We start from the raw sequence: 18,120 nt of genomic DNA, 5'->3' as shown, positions 1-18,120 counted from the left end.
TTTACACCAAAATTATTTAATTTTAACACAACTGCGCTATCAAACTGAAAACAATCACGATTTGTGAACATGGAACAAGGGTGGCCATATCATGTGCACATGTTCCTGATATGGCCACTAGGTAGACTTTTGGAATTTGGGACTTCTTGGACAATTAAAGCTACTTTTATAGGGAAAGGAAATTGTATTAAGAAAGTCCATTAGACTGAGAACGAGTAATAAAAAAGTGGTTTACATTTTTTTTCAAAATGGTGGCTAGAAAAATTCTCAAACCTTAGCATGGCCATATCAGGGACACCTACCTTACATCGTTTTATTCAATTTTACTTCTAAACATAATTTCTTCGTTACATTCTCCATTTGTTCATTGGGCTCTTCCAGTACTGATAAGGACCGAGCTATCATTACTAGATCATCTGCATATGCCAGATATTGTAAAGATTTATTCATGATGCTTCCTCCTGGCCTAGGACCATCTCTATGGTATATTGAGTGTAGGTAAACTACTCCAAAGTTGATGCAAATTTTACGAATTGTTCAAAATTATATGTAGATTGTTTGACGGAAATTTGTAAACTAAGGCTATCAAAATCGGGGTTGTAATGTGTAACTTTCCGCATATCTATTCCCGTTATGAAACAACCCTGAAACAAAACATAGCAACATAGTCTGAAAAGGGGAATTTAAGATTTGCCTAAGACTATCTCTGCGGTATCATCTTTCAGTTCTCGCATGTCATTCCTTCCTCCTTAGAGGGTAATGCTAACAACAGAGCAATCGCTATGTACGTATTAGCACAGTAGCTACTGTAAAAATGTTAGAACAGCACATTATAACCCATTTGGATAAGTCGATCACATTCTGATAACAAACAAACCAAACAAACAAACAAACAAACAAACGAAGCTAACAAAGGAATATACTCATATACCACAATATATGGCCAAACGCAGAATTGGTGTGGAGCCGTTGAACCGTGTCATTAAAATGACACAGTGTCGCCAACATAACAAAATATTATATATGGCTCTTATAAGTTAATATTTTTGTTTCCCATATTGGTAAACTTTACCAAAGCTATAAATAATTTTGGTCACTGCGAGAAAAAATATGAATTAGAGTCTATATTCCCGGATCCAAAAATACAAGCTTAAAGCGGTCATAATTATTTACCGCTTTAGCGAATATTGTCCCCAAATTTTCCTTCTTCAATTTCAACTATAGTCCCTGGATCACATCCCCTTGCTCCTTCATTTCACTTCGATAACATATTATAATATGTTTAAAACTCTGTAGTTTTTTTTTTTTTGTGCATTAAAAATGCCGTCTATACTCGCTAAATCATGCACTTGACTATTCCAGTAAATTCTTAAAGAATACAGTCACGAATTTTACTAGTAACACATCGCTTCTCTTTTATTTCGCATGGCTCTGTACGGCGCTGTCGGCGCTGCTGTACCACATGCATTATCCACATATAATTATATATACTTCCTAGAAAGGGAACACCAAAAATAAAATTGAGCAGGTGTGAATTTCTTCGTGGGAACTGGGTTCTCTTCGCAGATGATAAATATTTCCGTGAACTCCACACACAAACAGTTCTGATATATAGTTCTTGTTAAAATAATTCTCGTAGCACGGATTTAAATCTCTTTATAGGACATTGAACTTGAATCAGTGTAAACAGATTTAAAATAATTAAAAAATCCCAGACCTTTAGCGATATGATAATCACCATGTCTGTAATCTTCAAGTTCAATGATAATAACGTGAGCTATGAAGTGATTTCAAAGTTCTCAACTAACTGCAGCTTCATGTTAGCCCCTTCAAATATCATTAACATTGTCGTCACATAAGTACTTAGGTTAGACCCAGCGGTGAGCAAATGAGGTACAGTCCGACCAAAAAATAAAAAAGATCCGGTGAGAAGTAGAACCACAACTTCCCTTGTATTCTTTCATCTTCCTTCCACTCACAATCGCAGCTTTGGTCATCATCTTTCACTCCTGCATACCACCCCAGATCACATATACACCAGATTGCTCATTCCTATGTTAAAATCAGTAGCTCTTTGAAGATAACAACCGCCAGGATCGCCACCTGTCCACCGTAAACGAACACGAGATGCAGTACAGTCGCTAATGCAATTCAAATGGGAGTTATGACGTGACTCCTTATGTAACAACTAGATGACAGCATAGTAAACCTGACAAAATTTGTTACCGTGAAAGCCTATAAGGCCGAGCAATCTGGATATATATGATCTAGGATACCACTAATAAAACTTGTGCAAAGTTAGGCGGCAGGAAAATCCAGTACTGTTGGCCTGAAAAAAAAACCGTTGAGAGTTTTCGGTAGCTTGGGAGGTCGAAGAGAGTGTTGTGGATTTGTTGTAGAATGCAGGAGAGGGGAAAGAATTTCAAGTAGCTTGAGATTGTACTTTAAAAGCGACGGTGCTGCTATAAGGCTATAGTTTCTATCAGCACATTCTTTTTTTATCAATGGACATTACTTACTTATGGCTTTTAGAGAACCCGAAGGTTCATTGCCGCTCTCACATAAGCCCACCATTGGTCCTTATCCTGAGCAAGAATGATCCACCCCCTACCATCATATCCCACCTCCCTGAAATCCATTTTACTTCTATCCTTCCATCTATGTCTTTTTTCCTCCGGCCTCCCAACTAACACTCCATATGCATTTCTGGATTCGCCCATACGTGCTACATGCCCTGCCCAGCTCAAACGTTTGGATTTAATGTTCCTAATTATGTTGGATGAAGAATACGTGCACTTCTGCGTTGTGCAACTCTCTCCATTCTTCTGTAACTTCATCCCTCTTAGCGCCAAATATTTTTCTAAGCACCTTATTCTCAAACACCCGTAACCTCTGTTCCTCTTTCAAAGTGAGAATCCAAGTTTCACAGCCATACAGAACAACCGGTAATATAACTGTTTTATAAATTCTTTCAGATTTTTTGACAGCAGAATAGATGACAAAAGCTTCTCAACTGTGTAATAACAGGTATTTCCCACATTTATTCTGCGTTTAATTTCCTCCCGAGTATCATTTATATTTGTTATTATTGCTCCGAGATATTTGAATTTTTCCACCTTTTCAAATGATAAATTTAAAATTTTTATATTTCCATTTCTTACTATGTTCTGGTCTCGGGACATAATCATAGACTTTGTCTTTTCGGGATTTTCTTCCAAACCTATCACTTTACTTGCTTCAAGTAAAATTCCTGTGTTTTCCCGAATAGTTTGTAGATATATTTCCATTTCTTACTATGTTTTGGTCACGGGACATAATCATAGACTTTGTCTTTTCGGGATTTTCTTCCAAACCTATCACTTTACTTGCTTCAAGTAAAATTCCCGTGTTTTCCCTAATAGTTTGTAGATTTTCTCCTAACACATTCACGTCATCCGCATAAACAAGCAGCTAATGTAACCCGTTCAATTTTATCAATGGAAATTAGTGTCCTGCAATGTTCAAACATGAGATATACAACCAAAGCATTAAAAAATTCGTCTTATTTCGTATTAAAAACTAATCACAAGGTCTGTACTAAAATCCTTAAGCGATTAATACATGAGAGGTGGACAGTCAATATTAAACTTTATAATATGGTGGAACAAACACGACAAGTCTCCTCCTGCAGAGCGAACATCGGCGAACATCGAACTTCGCTATACTCGACAAACTTGAACAGAACATAGCGCCTGTAATGCACGACGCTAATGGACATCTTAGCGATAAAGTTACTTACGAAGTAAAACTGACAAACTTTTTTGTCACAAGCAGTTGCTTACATTCATATTTTTCTGATATTAAGCCATTACAGTGATAGGTACACAGGACCAGACTGTTCCAAATTAAACTTTCCTTCCTTCATTCATTCCTTCTTTCCTTCCTTCCTTCCTTCCTAGAGTATTCGGACCTTAAATTGCAGTACAGCGCTTATGGAGTGCGCTGTTGCGACGTCAACTGCAGACGAATGTGCGCAAGAGTGGCTTAAGCGAAACGTCACAACTACATAAGCTCATCTATGGAACGTTTCTTCTACTTTGAGAATCCATTTTACACTCTGATATTTTATAGGCGTATATCTTATTTTATCTTGCACAAGTTTTACTTTAAGAAACTCTACGCACAAGCACTAACACACACACACACACACACACGCGCGCGCGCGCACACACAAAATTACTATCCTTACTTGTATATAATTGGATATATTAAACTATAAAATTACTTATGATCGTCAATGCACGTGACCGTCTCAAGATTGAAATGTATATAACTCCGTGATCTCTATGAGGCAAAATTCGAATGTGTGTATGTTGTACGATAGCTGCATGAGCCATCTCGGTATGTCAAAACGAAACAGAACAGATATCTACCCTTTCCTAAATCATAAATCTGGAACTAAATGAGCTACAGACTTGGGATTTGTTTTAAAAATAACTTCCATCTTCGAAGGACATTTCTCTCGCTTTGACCTCATGTATAGACAACACCGAAAAAAGTTTTTCCGCTGGCTGACTTTTTCGTGTTTTCTTGTAAAGATTTCTATGACTAAAAAGAAATATACATTCTGCATTTTCTTATCATTCAAATGTAGATTTAAACTTACGTACCAACAGTAAAAAGGAAAAGTTTCTAACGGATTTAATTAAGATTAATGACGTGATATGTTTCGTGTACCGAAGATTTTACATTTGGGGTAAATTTTCATTATATTGACATTTTAATCCTTAATTACTTCGTAAGACATGTTTCATTAAAGCCAACAGATGCAGCCTCAAATTCTCTACATAACTATATATTCCTGTGTTATAATCGATTACTATATATTTTACGGAAATGTGGTAACCTCGTTAGATTAGAAAAGGCTAGCGCTTATGGTGAAATTCATGAGAAGGAAAGGGACGAATAGTTTCCATTCTTTGCTCTACTGCAATTTAAGGTCCGAATACTCTATAACTTGTTACTTTTCTATTTTCCTTTTCTTATTTTTTCTCTTCCTGCTTTCTTTTCATTTACATTGTTTCTTTCTTTCCCTTTTTCTTTTTCTCTCTTCTTCCTTTCTTTTTTCTTCCATATATTTTGCTTCTTTCATTTCACCTTATCTTACTCTTCTTTTTTTCTCTGGCATTGCATATTATACACTCCATCGCCAGAAAACTTAATATAGGTACGCAGTACGGTATATTTAATAATCTAGACTTGCAAGGCGAACTTGCATACAAGAAGATTGGACTGAGCGTATTTATCTAACAGAAATAAGAGTATATTGCGGAGGCGACAATCAGTGATTATTTTTTATTCTTATCAGTTAACAGTATCACACACATACGCATAAACAATTTTGCTCTACTCTACAGTCTACTACATGTGAGCATAATTTCCTTCAAGTTATCTCTTTACGTTCGTTTCCGTTGTAGATATGTAGAATGACTTGCATATTGTGCTGAATAACACCTTATGTCAATTCAGAATTGTGGAGGCTGCGAACAAAACTGGTCATTTCTACCGAAAACAAAAAATGATTTTTTTTATAGTTTCGGTATTTTTAAAGAGGCATCTTTCTGAATATGCTACTGTTTTTATTCTAACTCGATCATATCCATGAGAAACAGTATAGTAAAATCGGTATTTTCAATCAAAACCGTATAATTCCATATTATAAGTATTAATGCCAGTATTTTCATTGTCTTTTTTTGTATCAGAAGCGGACATTCCAACATCCTGTATGTGTTGCAATTACCAATTGATTCAAAATCGGTCATTTCCACTTCTATGTGCAAGAGTGATAATATCTTATTGCTAATTGATGTTATTGTAAAAGTGTTATAATATATTCGTTTTTCCATGACACAGTAGAATGACAGCGAAGGATATCTAGATATTTTTATTTTCATGCAGTGCGCATTCACATAGTTGAGATAAATGTTTTTAATTGAAATTATTGTTAAAGTATTATGGTACGGATGATTATTTACTAAGCACCGGTCAGGCCGCCGTCTTCTCACAATAGAGGTCTGGGGAACATATTTTCTCGTTAGAGTATCAAAATTTAATTAAAATATATGTATATATTTGGTAATGTAGGCCTATGTGCTCTGGATCCCTGTTGCTGGAAGATTGTAAAGTCTTATTCGTTACTCCATGATACAGTTGGTGTAAGTGATGTGTATATTTTACTGTTATAAATGTCGAATAGCTTTTTTCAAACAAAAGTGAACATATCCCTCATATTTTGAAACGAAACAGGACATTTCCAAAATATTTTTGTCTATAAAATGCACAGAAAATGACTAAAATCATGATTACTGGCACCATTAGAACAACAGACGTAACATGCACGACACATAAAATTGTCTTTCACTTTGGGGTAAAGTGAAGACTCGATACAGTTTTTTCTCTATTTTCTGAAAAAATACTATTTTGCAAATGACCGGTTTTATTTGCAACCTCTGGATATAATCAGTAACTTTAACGCCGCTTCGATTAGAATTTCACCCACGGCATGGATATTTGTCTCTTGCCAATAAGATGTGCTGTATTGTCTCAGAATGATACATGGCATTGTGCTCTTCTCATAGTAGGCCTACTGAAGTCTCACCATGTACCATTCTAAAAAAATCTGCGCTGTATCAGGGATACACCAGCTCCATCACCCAGTTTCCGGAATTATAAGTACAGTTGTGTTGGTTTGAATGTTTTAGTTTTGTTCCAGTTTACAAATGGAGGACGTCGATCTATGATTCATTCATTCATTCATAGTGTTCTGCCCAATGGCAGGTCTTTCATTGCAAACCCAGTCTTTCATATTTTCTGCCTTCCTCTTTGTCTCCGCATACGATCCACATAATGTATCTTAATATCCCCTGTTATTTGACATCTTTTGTCCCGTACCCTTCTCCCGTTCACCATTCCTTCCAGTGCATTCTTCAATACGCAGTTTCTTCTCATCCAGTGACCCAGCCAATTCCTTTTCCCCTTTCTGATCAGTTTCAGCATTATTCTTTCTTCACTCACTCTTTTCAACACAGCTTCGTTTCTTATTCTGTCTGTCCATTTCACACGCTCCATTCTTCTCCATATCCACATTTCAAATGCTTCTATTCGCTTCTCTTTACTTCGTCGTAATGTCCATGATTCTACCCATACAATACCACACTCCACACAAAGTATTTCACTAGTCTCTTCCTTAGTTCTTTTTTCAGAAGTCCGCAAAAGATGCTTCTTTTTTTCTATTAAAACTGCCTTTGTCATTTATATCATCCCTTTGACTGCCTGGTAGCAGCTCATGTTACTGCTTATAGTACACCCCAAGTAAATGAAGCTGTCCATTGTTCTACTGTCTCATTTTGAATCCGCAAGTGTACCTTTTTACTTTTCTTGCTATGATCATGGCCTTCGTCTTGTTTGCATTTTTCTTCATCCCATTCTGCTCACAGCTGTCATTTAACTCCTTAGTATTGTCTCCTCTTCTGCTAACAATGCCATATCATCAGCAAATCGTATGCACTTTATTCTTCCTCCTACTATCACTCCTTCCATGTTCTGAAAACAGTTCTTCACTAAATCTTCCAAGTATATGTTGAATAGGGTAGGTGATAAATGGCGTCGTTGACGTACTCTTCTCTCTATTTCGCTTTCTTCTGACATTTTTCGCCTATACTGATTTTGACTCGTTTATATAAAGGTTACTGAACAGCCTCCTGTCTTTCCAATCCACACCAGTTTTCTTTATGGTCCCCATCAGTTTATTCAGCGTTGAAATTCAACTTAGGTGGGAAATGACCGACAAATTTTACCTGGTACCTTGTTTCAGGGGAACGGTTCACTTATCTTCGTGAACTGCAACAAGCTTTATTCCCTCCCAGAGGAACTCATGGTAGGAAATCCATTGCCCTCTGAAATCTAATAGTCCTAGGATGGGTATGAACCTGCGAACCTCGGACGCAACAGCTAGCTTGGTAACCACTAGACCGAGTGCGACGCATTGACAGAGTGAAGACATAATGGCAATAATGAACAACAAAGAATTAGGAGAAAATATGCCAGAATTGATCCATTTCTTTTTTGATGAATCTTGAGAGCAACAGATATAAAATCAGGCTTTCGGTCTACTTGTATAAAATATGTTAACAGTGGCATTGTTGTAAATTTTAGTTATTTACACTGTGTTAAAGATGAAAATATCTCCAGAGTGCTGTGTACATTGATGAACAACAATGTCGAGTTGAAGTCTCCATTTAATAAGTAGTCTTCGCACCCAGGGTGCGAATTAAGATTTCTGATGGGGGGGGGGGGGATAGAATCCTAGATAGAGAATACCATACATAAAATTATTATTATCCTCATTCTACACGGCTCAATGTTTGGTCGCATTGAGTTGCTTGTCTTGCATATTGATTATAATAATAATTATATCCATGAGCAGGCTTAAGATAAGATGTGTAATTCCGAAGTTATTGATTGTTGTCAGTTTGTCGATGATGATAATACGTCAATATTATTTTCTTTACTTACTTTATACTGTGTTTTATAAAGTATACTCGAATTAAAACAATTATACACTGACTGACAAAAAAAATCACGCACCAAGAAGGAGTTGTGGGAATTGCATGAAACCTGATGTGGATGATCGTAACATTGATGTATGTAAATGATTACAATATTAGAGCAAAATAATAATTTTATTGCTGAAAACTGACCACCTGAATTGAGGCTCTAGTACCCTGTTTGTCCACCTCTAGTTTGGATGCAAGCTGTAATACGGGCGAGTATGGAGGCATACAGATTTCGTATGGTATCCTGCGGAATATCTGTCCATATTTGCCACAACTGGTTCTCTATATCTTGTGAACACCTAGGTCGCTGAAGTTGGCGTCCCAGGTGATCCCAGACATGTTCGATTGGTGGCAACTCTGACGATCGTGCAGGCCATGGAAGTGTGACAACGTTGCGGAGGCATTCCCGTGACACCCTTGCTGTGTGCGGCCGAGCATTATCCTGCTGGAAAAGACCTCTTGGAAATCCTGCCATGAGTGGCAACACATGTGGCTGAAGGATGTCCTGCACATATTGCTGCGCTGTTATTGACCCTCGTATCATTACTGTCATACGTGATGACCCCCCAGACCAGCACGCCAGCAGTGGCTGCGGTGTGTCGCGCCACAGCAAATGTAGGATTGAGGCGTGCACCACGAGGTCTCCAGACACGAACACGACCGTCGTCAGAGCTCAAAGAGAACCTGAATTCGTCACTAAAGACAATCCAGTTCCAGTCTTCAGCAGTCCAGGTTTGTCGCTCACGACACCACTGCAAACAGAGGCGACGGTGGACGGGTGTCAATGGCAGGACACGTAATGAGCGCCGTGAAACCAAATTTCCTTCAGCCTAGTGCCTGGAAATGGTTCGGGCAGACACAGGGGCCTGTAATAATGGTGCTACCTGTCTCAGGATGGTGGGCGATGAAACAGTTGGATTTGTTCGGGCTTGCCGGAGGATTCGACTATCTTCTCTCCTGGCGGTCAGTCGAGGGCGTCCTGAGCCCAGTCCCCGTGTGTGCGTGCCCTCACGCATCCACTGATCCCAACACGTCCTAACAGTGTGGTCAGAACGGCGTAGGTGGCTGGCGATTCGCCGATACGACCATCCGGCCTCGCGCATTCCAAAAATGCGCCCCCTCTCAAACTCCATTAACTGGGTAAAATCTCTTCGATTGCATCGTAGAGGCATGTCGGATGATCGACGACTTTTATGCAACCGGAAACAACTGTCCAATACGTTCGAGTAACCTGTGCAAGCCCTTTTATAGGCCACGAATGACAACAGGTTCACGACCTCTGGTGGCAACACCATTCAACAAATTACTTTACTATGCTAATCATTTGACAATCTCACTGAGATGTAACTGTATGCCGAGGTTTACAGCAAAACGACAACTCCTTCTTGGTGCGTGATTTTTTTGTCAGTCAGTGTATTTTGTGAGGGGGATAGACGTTATCCCTGGCAGGGATGTTAATATGAATTTATGAGAGGGGGATAACTTTCCAAAGGGCGGAAATCCCCCCATCCTCCCATTAATTCCCACTCTGATTGTACCCCACAGCCTTTCTCCCAGGATGCCTTGTTTTCAAGCTTTAGCAATAGTCATGTCAATCATTTGGTGTCATTCGATAGAAAACTGCAGCGTGAAACAGTTGAGCCACTTAAACTTATGTGTAATAATTTATTGGTGGCCGTCTAAGCTTATCACCAATAAATTATTACCGTATACATAATCGTAACGGCTTATCGGAACATTCAATATGTCAATAAAATTCACTTGTAAGCTTGTTCCCTGTCGGAATGTATTACGGAGACATGACAATAATTTATGTCGTCGAGTTCGTCTTGTATCTTCTACGTCAACACGAACAGTTGGACTGAAGAGATAATATTGTGGTTCTGGACAATATAGCTAAAACATTCAGTTTTCTTATGACGCAAAAATGGATTTCGATATTTTCACAGAAAGACAACTTTTATAATGCACAAAATAGATTTTTACAGAAATACAGCTGTTATTATTCACAATATTATTGATTAAGCCTGATTAAGTGAAAGAAAAGGCCTTATGGCCTTAACTCTGCCAGCGAAAATAAAACATTCTATAAAACATATTTCTATATTTTCACAGAGACAACTTTTATGATGCACAAAATATATTATGATATTTTCATACAAATATAACTTTTATGAAGCACAAAATAAACTTAAATATTGTTACAGAAATACAACTGATATTATGCACAAAATAGATTGAGATATATTTCTTTTACAGAAAAGCAACTTTTGTGATGCATAAAAAGATAACGGTATTTCTACCGAAATACAACCTTAATGATGCACAAAACAGATTTCGATATTTTCACAGAAATAGACTACAACTTTTATGTTGCACAAAATAGATTGTGATATTTTCACAGAGTTACAACTTTCATGACGCACAAAATATATTTCAGTATTTTTACAGAAAAACAACTTATAATGCACAGAAATACAACTTTTATGACGCACAAAATCGTTTTCGATATTTTCATAGAAATGCAACTGTTATGTTACACAAAATATATTTCCATATTTTCCCAGAAATAGAAATTTAATGGTACACAAAGTAGATTTCGATGTTTTAACAAAAATAGAACGTTTCCTTCTACATTCTTTCCTTTGAATTGGCAAGTCTGCCTGTACACCAATTAGTCGTCGTGTTTGTCAACTTACAGCAATTTCTCCTTATTGTTAAGCGATTTTTTGTTCATATTTAGTATCCGCGAGTCAGATCATCAGATACTATTATGCATATGAAACGTGACCAATCAAATTTTAGTAAGAATGATTATCCTTGATTTGTGTCATCCCCGAATGATTTGATTCTTATATACTGAATACTATAAACAAAATAGAGGTTCAGAGAAATATTTATAAAAATTCGAAAAACAGACAACAATAAAAAAACAACATAGACCTAGTTAATAAAATAAAAGACAAACATATTCTACACAGTACAACATTAGCAACCTTGACATGTAACCAACCTATACACAAACATACTCATAATGGATACACTACAGAAACTAGAACAGACGCTAAAAAACAACAACACACGACAAGAACACATTGATAGAAATCATCCACATTACAGACACCAGCACAAAACAAAACTACTTCACAAACTACAACAACAAATATTACACTCAAACCGAAGGCTTACTCGTGGGATCACCCATCTACAGCATACTAGCAGCAATATTCCTACACAATATAGAACAGACATATATACTAAACAAAGACAAGAACAAACACATCATATATTGACACAGATACGTAAACAACATACCGGTACTAATACTATACAAAGGAAACAAAAGACAGATTCAAAACCTACATCAACACAAACAAAATACACCCAAAGTTACACTACACATTAGAAATTGAAAGCAACAAATCCATACATTTTCTAGACATCACAATAACAAAACTTGATAACACACACACATTAAAAATCTACACAAAACAACAACAACACGCATACACAATATATCCAATCACCCAACACAATACAAACAAGCTGCATTCCGAGAAATGGTACACAGACTACTCAACATACCAATGAGCCAACAAGACTACAAAGAAGAGTTAAACACAACCAAATACATAGCACGAGAAAACGGATACAACCCTAACATAATAGACATCATAACAAGAAAGACAAAACAGAATTACAAAAAACATAGGCATACAACACAAACACAAGAAGACAAAAACACAGCACACTAACATACGAAAACAAAAACACACACAAGATTGCAACCTCATTCAAGAAATTTAATATTAAAATAGCTCATGCAGAACACAAAACACTCTACAAAAGCATCTCAACACACAAACAAACAAATACAACCGCACAGATGTGTACAAACTTAAATGCAATATTTGTAATAACTTCTACGAGAACATAGGACAGACAAGCAGATCATTTCAAACACGTCACAAAGAACACATCACAACTATAACCAAATTACAAAACACTTTTATATACGTAGAACACATCACGAATGCCAACCACACCTACAGCAACATAAACACAGACATGGAAATTCTACATCTCCAACCGAAAAACCAGAAACCAAACAGACTAGAACAATACGAAATAAACAGGCACACAAAAACACACCCTCATCAAATCCTCAACACACAACTCAATTTCAGAACACACACACACTTTATGGCTCTACATTACACTACACAACACACTCCCACAGGAAACGCAATCAGAAGGCGCGAAGACCACTCAGTTCTGATGACAACCCACCGCCTGAAACTAGTCAACAAGGTAACCTAGTTAATTAACACGTGAACGCATATATATTTTATATTCCGAAACATTTATGTATAGGCGGTTATGACTAAAATTGCTGTTTCGATACCTGAAATGCTGAAAATCTTATATTCTCGGGAAATTTCAAAATCGATCTTTTTATTGCATCATTATGATATTCTCGGTTTAACGGTGTCCTCGGGAATTGAACTTATATCCTCTTACACACATAAGTAATCGTAATATTAAAAGTTTCACATTAGTAAATATCACATGCTGCCCTTGTATAAGATCCGAGAATCGATTCTGGGGAAGGTCAGATGATTATTCTTGAGGAATAAGTGTAGGGGTAACCTCGAATTGGAGCTTTGCCATTGTCCCCGTTCTCATGAACCACGACAGTTCAAGGCAGAGTATGCAGTTATCAGCTGCAGCATCATCCAGAGGAATTAGTGGGATCTAATTTATTGTGCAAATATTCCTCATTCGACCTTCCTCTGTGCTCGCGCGAACAGTGCAAGACTCTGCAGGGGCAGAGCAAGGCGTTCAGATGAGCTAGAGCTGCCCGTCGCCCAAACATGAGCTCCTCTTCATTGACTAGCAGTTTACTGGACGGAAATAACAAAAATGACGGCCATGAGATGGAAGGTAAGCTACCACGTTTCCGCAAGACCAAGTGTAATGGAAGAGTATCGGTACGCTCAAAAGGCTGACTTGGAGATTTTAAGAAATACACGTCTTCAGCATTAGGCTAACTGATAGGCCTATCGAAAGAATGTGATTTTTTTGGCATATAGTCGTATTTTTCACTTACAGTTCAATTATTATATAAAACTATCATTTTACTTCGTTCATAGCCTATTTAACATTAATGTGAGCCACCGGTGTAGCTCAGTCGGCTAAGGCGCTTGCCTGCCGATCCAGAGTTGCGCTCGGGCGCGGGTTCGATTCCCGCTTGGGCTGATTACCTGGTTGGGTTTTTTCCGAGGTTTTCCCCAACCGTAAGGCAAATTTCAGGTAATCTATGGCGAATCATCGGCCTCATCTCGCCAAATACCATCTCGCTATCACCAATTTCATCGACGCTAAATAACCTCGTAGTTGATACAGCATCGTTAAATAATCAAGTAAAAAAAAAGCATTAATGTGTCAATTGATCTCAAAAATATGAGCAACAAATATAACTAGAGACCGGATTTTAAAGGGAATTCCTTTTTTTATTTCAACACGAAACATGAAATAATTAATTACGATGTTCAAAACTATCTTCCACCGACCAAATTATGTGGTTTTGACTTCCCTTCCCCCCCCCCTTTGCAGTCCATATTCCCTTTTTTCCCCCTTTTTTAAAAACATCCCTTATTTTGGTCCTTTTTTGACAGAATATCGCAAACATTTAGATAATTTTCCTATATTTTTTTCCGATAGGCCTATAATTTCCTGAGCAAGCGAAAATAAATACCGTTCTTCCTCTGATTCCAGACATTGAAAACTAATAAAGTGTGCTGATTTAAAGTTCAGGATAAAAAGAAATTTTTCACCTCTGGTTCAGTTGTTGTTGAGCGGTCATTTTCTGTTTATAAAGACATTTTGCATTCAAAGAGGCAGAATCATATTGAAACATACTGAAATGTTGAATTTGATCAAATACAACACTTTCCTTATGTTGTGAAGCGATAAATATAAGCTTGTGTGTGCTATATATATCCATGAATGTGCTGAAGTGTGTTTTCAATTAAAATAGCACCCTTTCGAGGAAGTAATATAGTCCTTTTTTTTACTATATCAAATGCAACACTTTACTCATGTTGAGAAGAGATAAATGTAAGATTATGTGTGCCATGTGTATCTATGAATGTGCTGAAGTGTGTTTCAGTAAGTAATATAGTCCTTTTTTCGGTTATTAACTTTCCCTTTTTTGTCCTTTTATGATGAAAAACTTTCCCTTTAAAATCCGGTCTCTGGTAATTTTACTCTAAAAATAACTGCATTCATTTTACCCTAAAATGCAATTCAGAGAGGCGAATTACCCGAAACCACTTCACATGAATGCCTGAACAAATGCTGCATATTCATTACAAGTAAAAATTACAGACTAGAAAATAAGAATCAATAGCATAGATTGTGAAAATTGTAAAATATTACGCGTTTTCAGCACCTCTGATACCAAGAAATGTTATTTTTTATTTACTGTACTGTAAAGCTCCGGAAAAAATTAGTCATATCTAGAACACTAAATTCTCCTCTCTTTCTTCAGATGTTGATTTGAAAATTCCGTGAATATCACTTAAACGAGAGCTAAATGCTTTACGTGCAATACGTGGGACTAATTATAACTATATTAATTAAGATAGATTTAAGAGAGATTATAGTGCTTATAGAAATATGAAATATATTCTTAAATGTTCTGTTCAGAGGAATCTGCACATTTCTCAGTAATAAAACTGTCATTACCTAGTACTTTGTGGACATATTAATAATTTTTGCAGTTGTTTTCGTCATTGTACTTCACTCAGTTATTAGTTTAGGACCGAAAATACTTGCATCGATTTAGTTTAATTTATTTGTTTGACGATACTGTCCGACCAAGGCGGCAGAATCCGGCCTCAGACAGATTGTTCCACAGTGCTGGTTCTCTTTTGCGACGTTGCGTATTTGTACCACCTGACCGACTTGATGTTTCGGCTGTTTAACACAGTTTTGCAATGAAGAACTGATTTTTACTTTCTCCATTATAATGCGTAGAGAAAGTATAAGGATAGTGGCAAACTATATTACCAAATCTGAATTAAAGTTTTGAAAGGGACAAGGTAGTGTCGCGGAAAAGACGCTGCGATGCCACTCGGAAAGTCGCGAGTTAGATTCCCGAGTGGGGTCTTGAATTTTCGCCATTGATATTATCCTTCCGGCAGTAAGTACTATGACCCTAGGGTTTATTCAGCCTCGTAAGAGAAATGAGTGGGTATACGGGTATGAATATTTTTTGGGTAGCTTTGTCGGTATAGCGCTGGCCTTCTATACTCGAGGTTGCGGGTTCGATCACGGCCCAGGTCGATGGCATTTAAGTATGTTTAAATGCGACAGACTCATGTCAGTAGATTTACTGGCATGTAGAACTCCTGCGGAACAAAATTCCAGCACACTGGCGACGCTGCAGTTGCGAACGTCGTAAAATGATCCATAATTTATTTTTGTGGAGGTAAGGTGACAAGCACTTAGGACTGCCATCCCTACTACTATTAATTCCCGTTCTGTGGTCCTTCATGGCCTAATGAAAGGGACACTTTTTCAACTAAAGTTTCGAGTTTCATTTTTGGTCACATTACTTACTTATGGCTTTTAAGGAACTCAGAGGTTCATAGCCGCCCTCACATAAGCCCGCCATCGGTCCCTAACCTGAGCAAGATGGTCGTGCCAGAGAATCAGTTCCATTCCGACGCTTATTTTGAGATTTCATAACAAGCTGCTTCTTACGGTGATGGGTTGTTGATCGTATATTTATTCTATTTTCGAAATGTGTTTGCCTGCTTATAGGTCAACATGTCTACGAAGGAAGGAATCTTGTCGCGAAAACTCAAACAATATTTATAATAATTATTTTATCTCGATAACTTTCTTAACACGTTCGTTAAGTTGTCTAAAGATTCTAATTTAAGCGATAACGAAATAGTGGATTTTTTCTATAGCTAGTGCAGACTATGAAGCTCATAGTGTAACAAAGGTTCAACTATTTTCTTTTTGATATGAACAAAGGGGTGAGAAGAGTATCTTGTTCGTTGAGTTCGTTAAAAATAGCTAAATTCACGTTAGGAACAATCACCTGGATATACACATTTTTGTAAAGCTTCCAACCAAAGGATACCTTTCATTAATGGCCGTTATTAAACAGGAATGTGTACAACTGTTACTAATTTTTTTTTTTTTTTTTTTTTTTTTTTTTTTACATTTTCTGGAGACCTGGCTCGGGGCTTCAAAGTGAGGGTGTAAAAAATTACAGAAAATTAAAAAAAATTGTAGAAAATTACAAAATTGTAAAACTGTAAAAATTGTAAAATATTGTAAAAATTTGTAAAAATTGTAATTGTAATATTGTAAAATTTTGACTCGTTCCACATTTTAAAGCTTCACTGCTCATGTAAGATCTATGGAATATAATGAATGAATGAATGAATGAATATGAAGTATTGGTTGAATGATAATGATAACGGTTGGGGGAAACGGGAGAACCCCAAGATAAAAATCTTGCGCCCACTTTGCTCGCCATAAATTCTTCGCGATCCAGGAAGGAATCTAATTAAGATCGCCACGGTGGAAGGCAGAGATTCTTATCACTCGACCACAGATATTCTTGTCTATCTCACCGTCGTCGCGTCGAAATGTTGTGAGTTTTCATACTTCATTTTCTAATTACACTAACTGTTGTTTGTTGTTGTTTGGCCAACTATCCAAAGACAGGACTGGATCCCAGAAGTAACACCAAAAAGGCATTACCATGAGGCAACTAGGGCAGAAGATAATGGGGTAGGGTGGCCAGTTTCTTTCTCTCTCCATCGCATACATCGCCGACTAGCTACATATTATACTAGTTAGACTTCAGATAGGCTTCATATGTAACTCAATTTACAATAATAATAGTAACTTCATCATTGTCATTTCCTACAACATTCGAACCACGCCCCTTTGTTTTGACCAAACAAAACATGGCGGACTAATGTTCAATTGTCTTCAACCAGATTGCGTTGTAGCCACCCTATAGTAATATAACTCGTTGAGTTGTCACCAACCTCTTATTATGATTTAATCAGACGTGGCAACACAGTAACTGACACAATCCTGATAATCATACTCCAGTTACAAGTAGCTTGGCACTCCTATGCCCCGGCTGGTAGGTAATAATGATAAGTACTGTAGTACCGCTCGATTTTCTAGGTCAAAACCACAGAAGTTTTGGTAGTACAGTACGTCTCTTTAGACTGTGGCCGTCTTTACGGCAGTCACAATGCATCACGCCGACACAGTTTTGGCTAATGCTGTATTAATGATGACAATGAATATTGAAATAGAGAGTGATGGTGGAATTATGGAGGGAAATGGGAGAATCCTTGGGGAAAAAACCTCTGTAACCTTGGCTTTATCCACCACATATACGTCCACACCTGTGGAGTAACGGTCAGCGCGTCTGGCCGCGAAACCAGGTGGCCCGGGTTCGATTCCCGGTCGGGGCAAGTTA

At 37.4% G+C, this 18,120-nt stretch overlaps 1 protein-coding gene across 3 annotated transcripts in view; it reads left to right on the top strand.

The window, feature by feature from the left end:
- Positions 1 to 18,120, top strand: part of LOC138703254 (uncharacterized) — a 187,261-nt gene that overhangs the window by 91,591 nt on the left and 77,550 nt on the right. For 2 of the 3 annotated variants that reach the window (XM_069830988.1, XM_069830985.1), the window contains exon 1: positions 13,376 to 13,538. The exons of the other annotated variant lie outside the window; for it this stretch is intronic. In XM_069830988.1, the coding sequence (XP_069687089.1) occupies positions 13,469 to 13,538 (70 nt within the window). In that variant the 5' untranslated portion in view covers positions 13,376 to 13,468. Of the gene's footprint in view, positions 1 to 13,375; positions 13,539 to 18,120 lie in introns of those variants that run through there. 3 annotated transcript variants of the gene reach the window in all.

This window comes from Periplaneta americana, chromosome 7, assembly GCF_040183065.1.
Source record: "Periplaneta americana isolate PAMFEO1 chromosome 7, P.americana_PAMFEO1_priV1, whole genome shotgun sequence".
NCBI classification, from domain to species: Eukaryota; Metazoa; Arthropoda; class Insecta; order Blattodea; family Blattidae; genus Periplaneta; species Periplaneta americana.
Note: the sequence above shows the minus strand (reverse complement) of the source record. Positions and strands in the feature narration are given on the sequence as shown.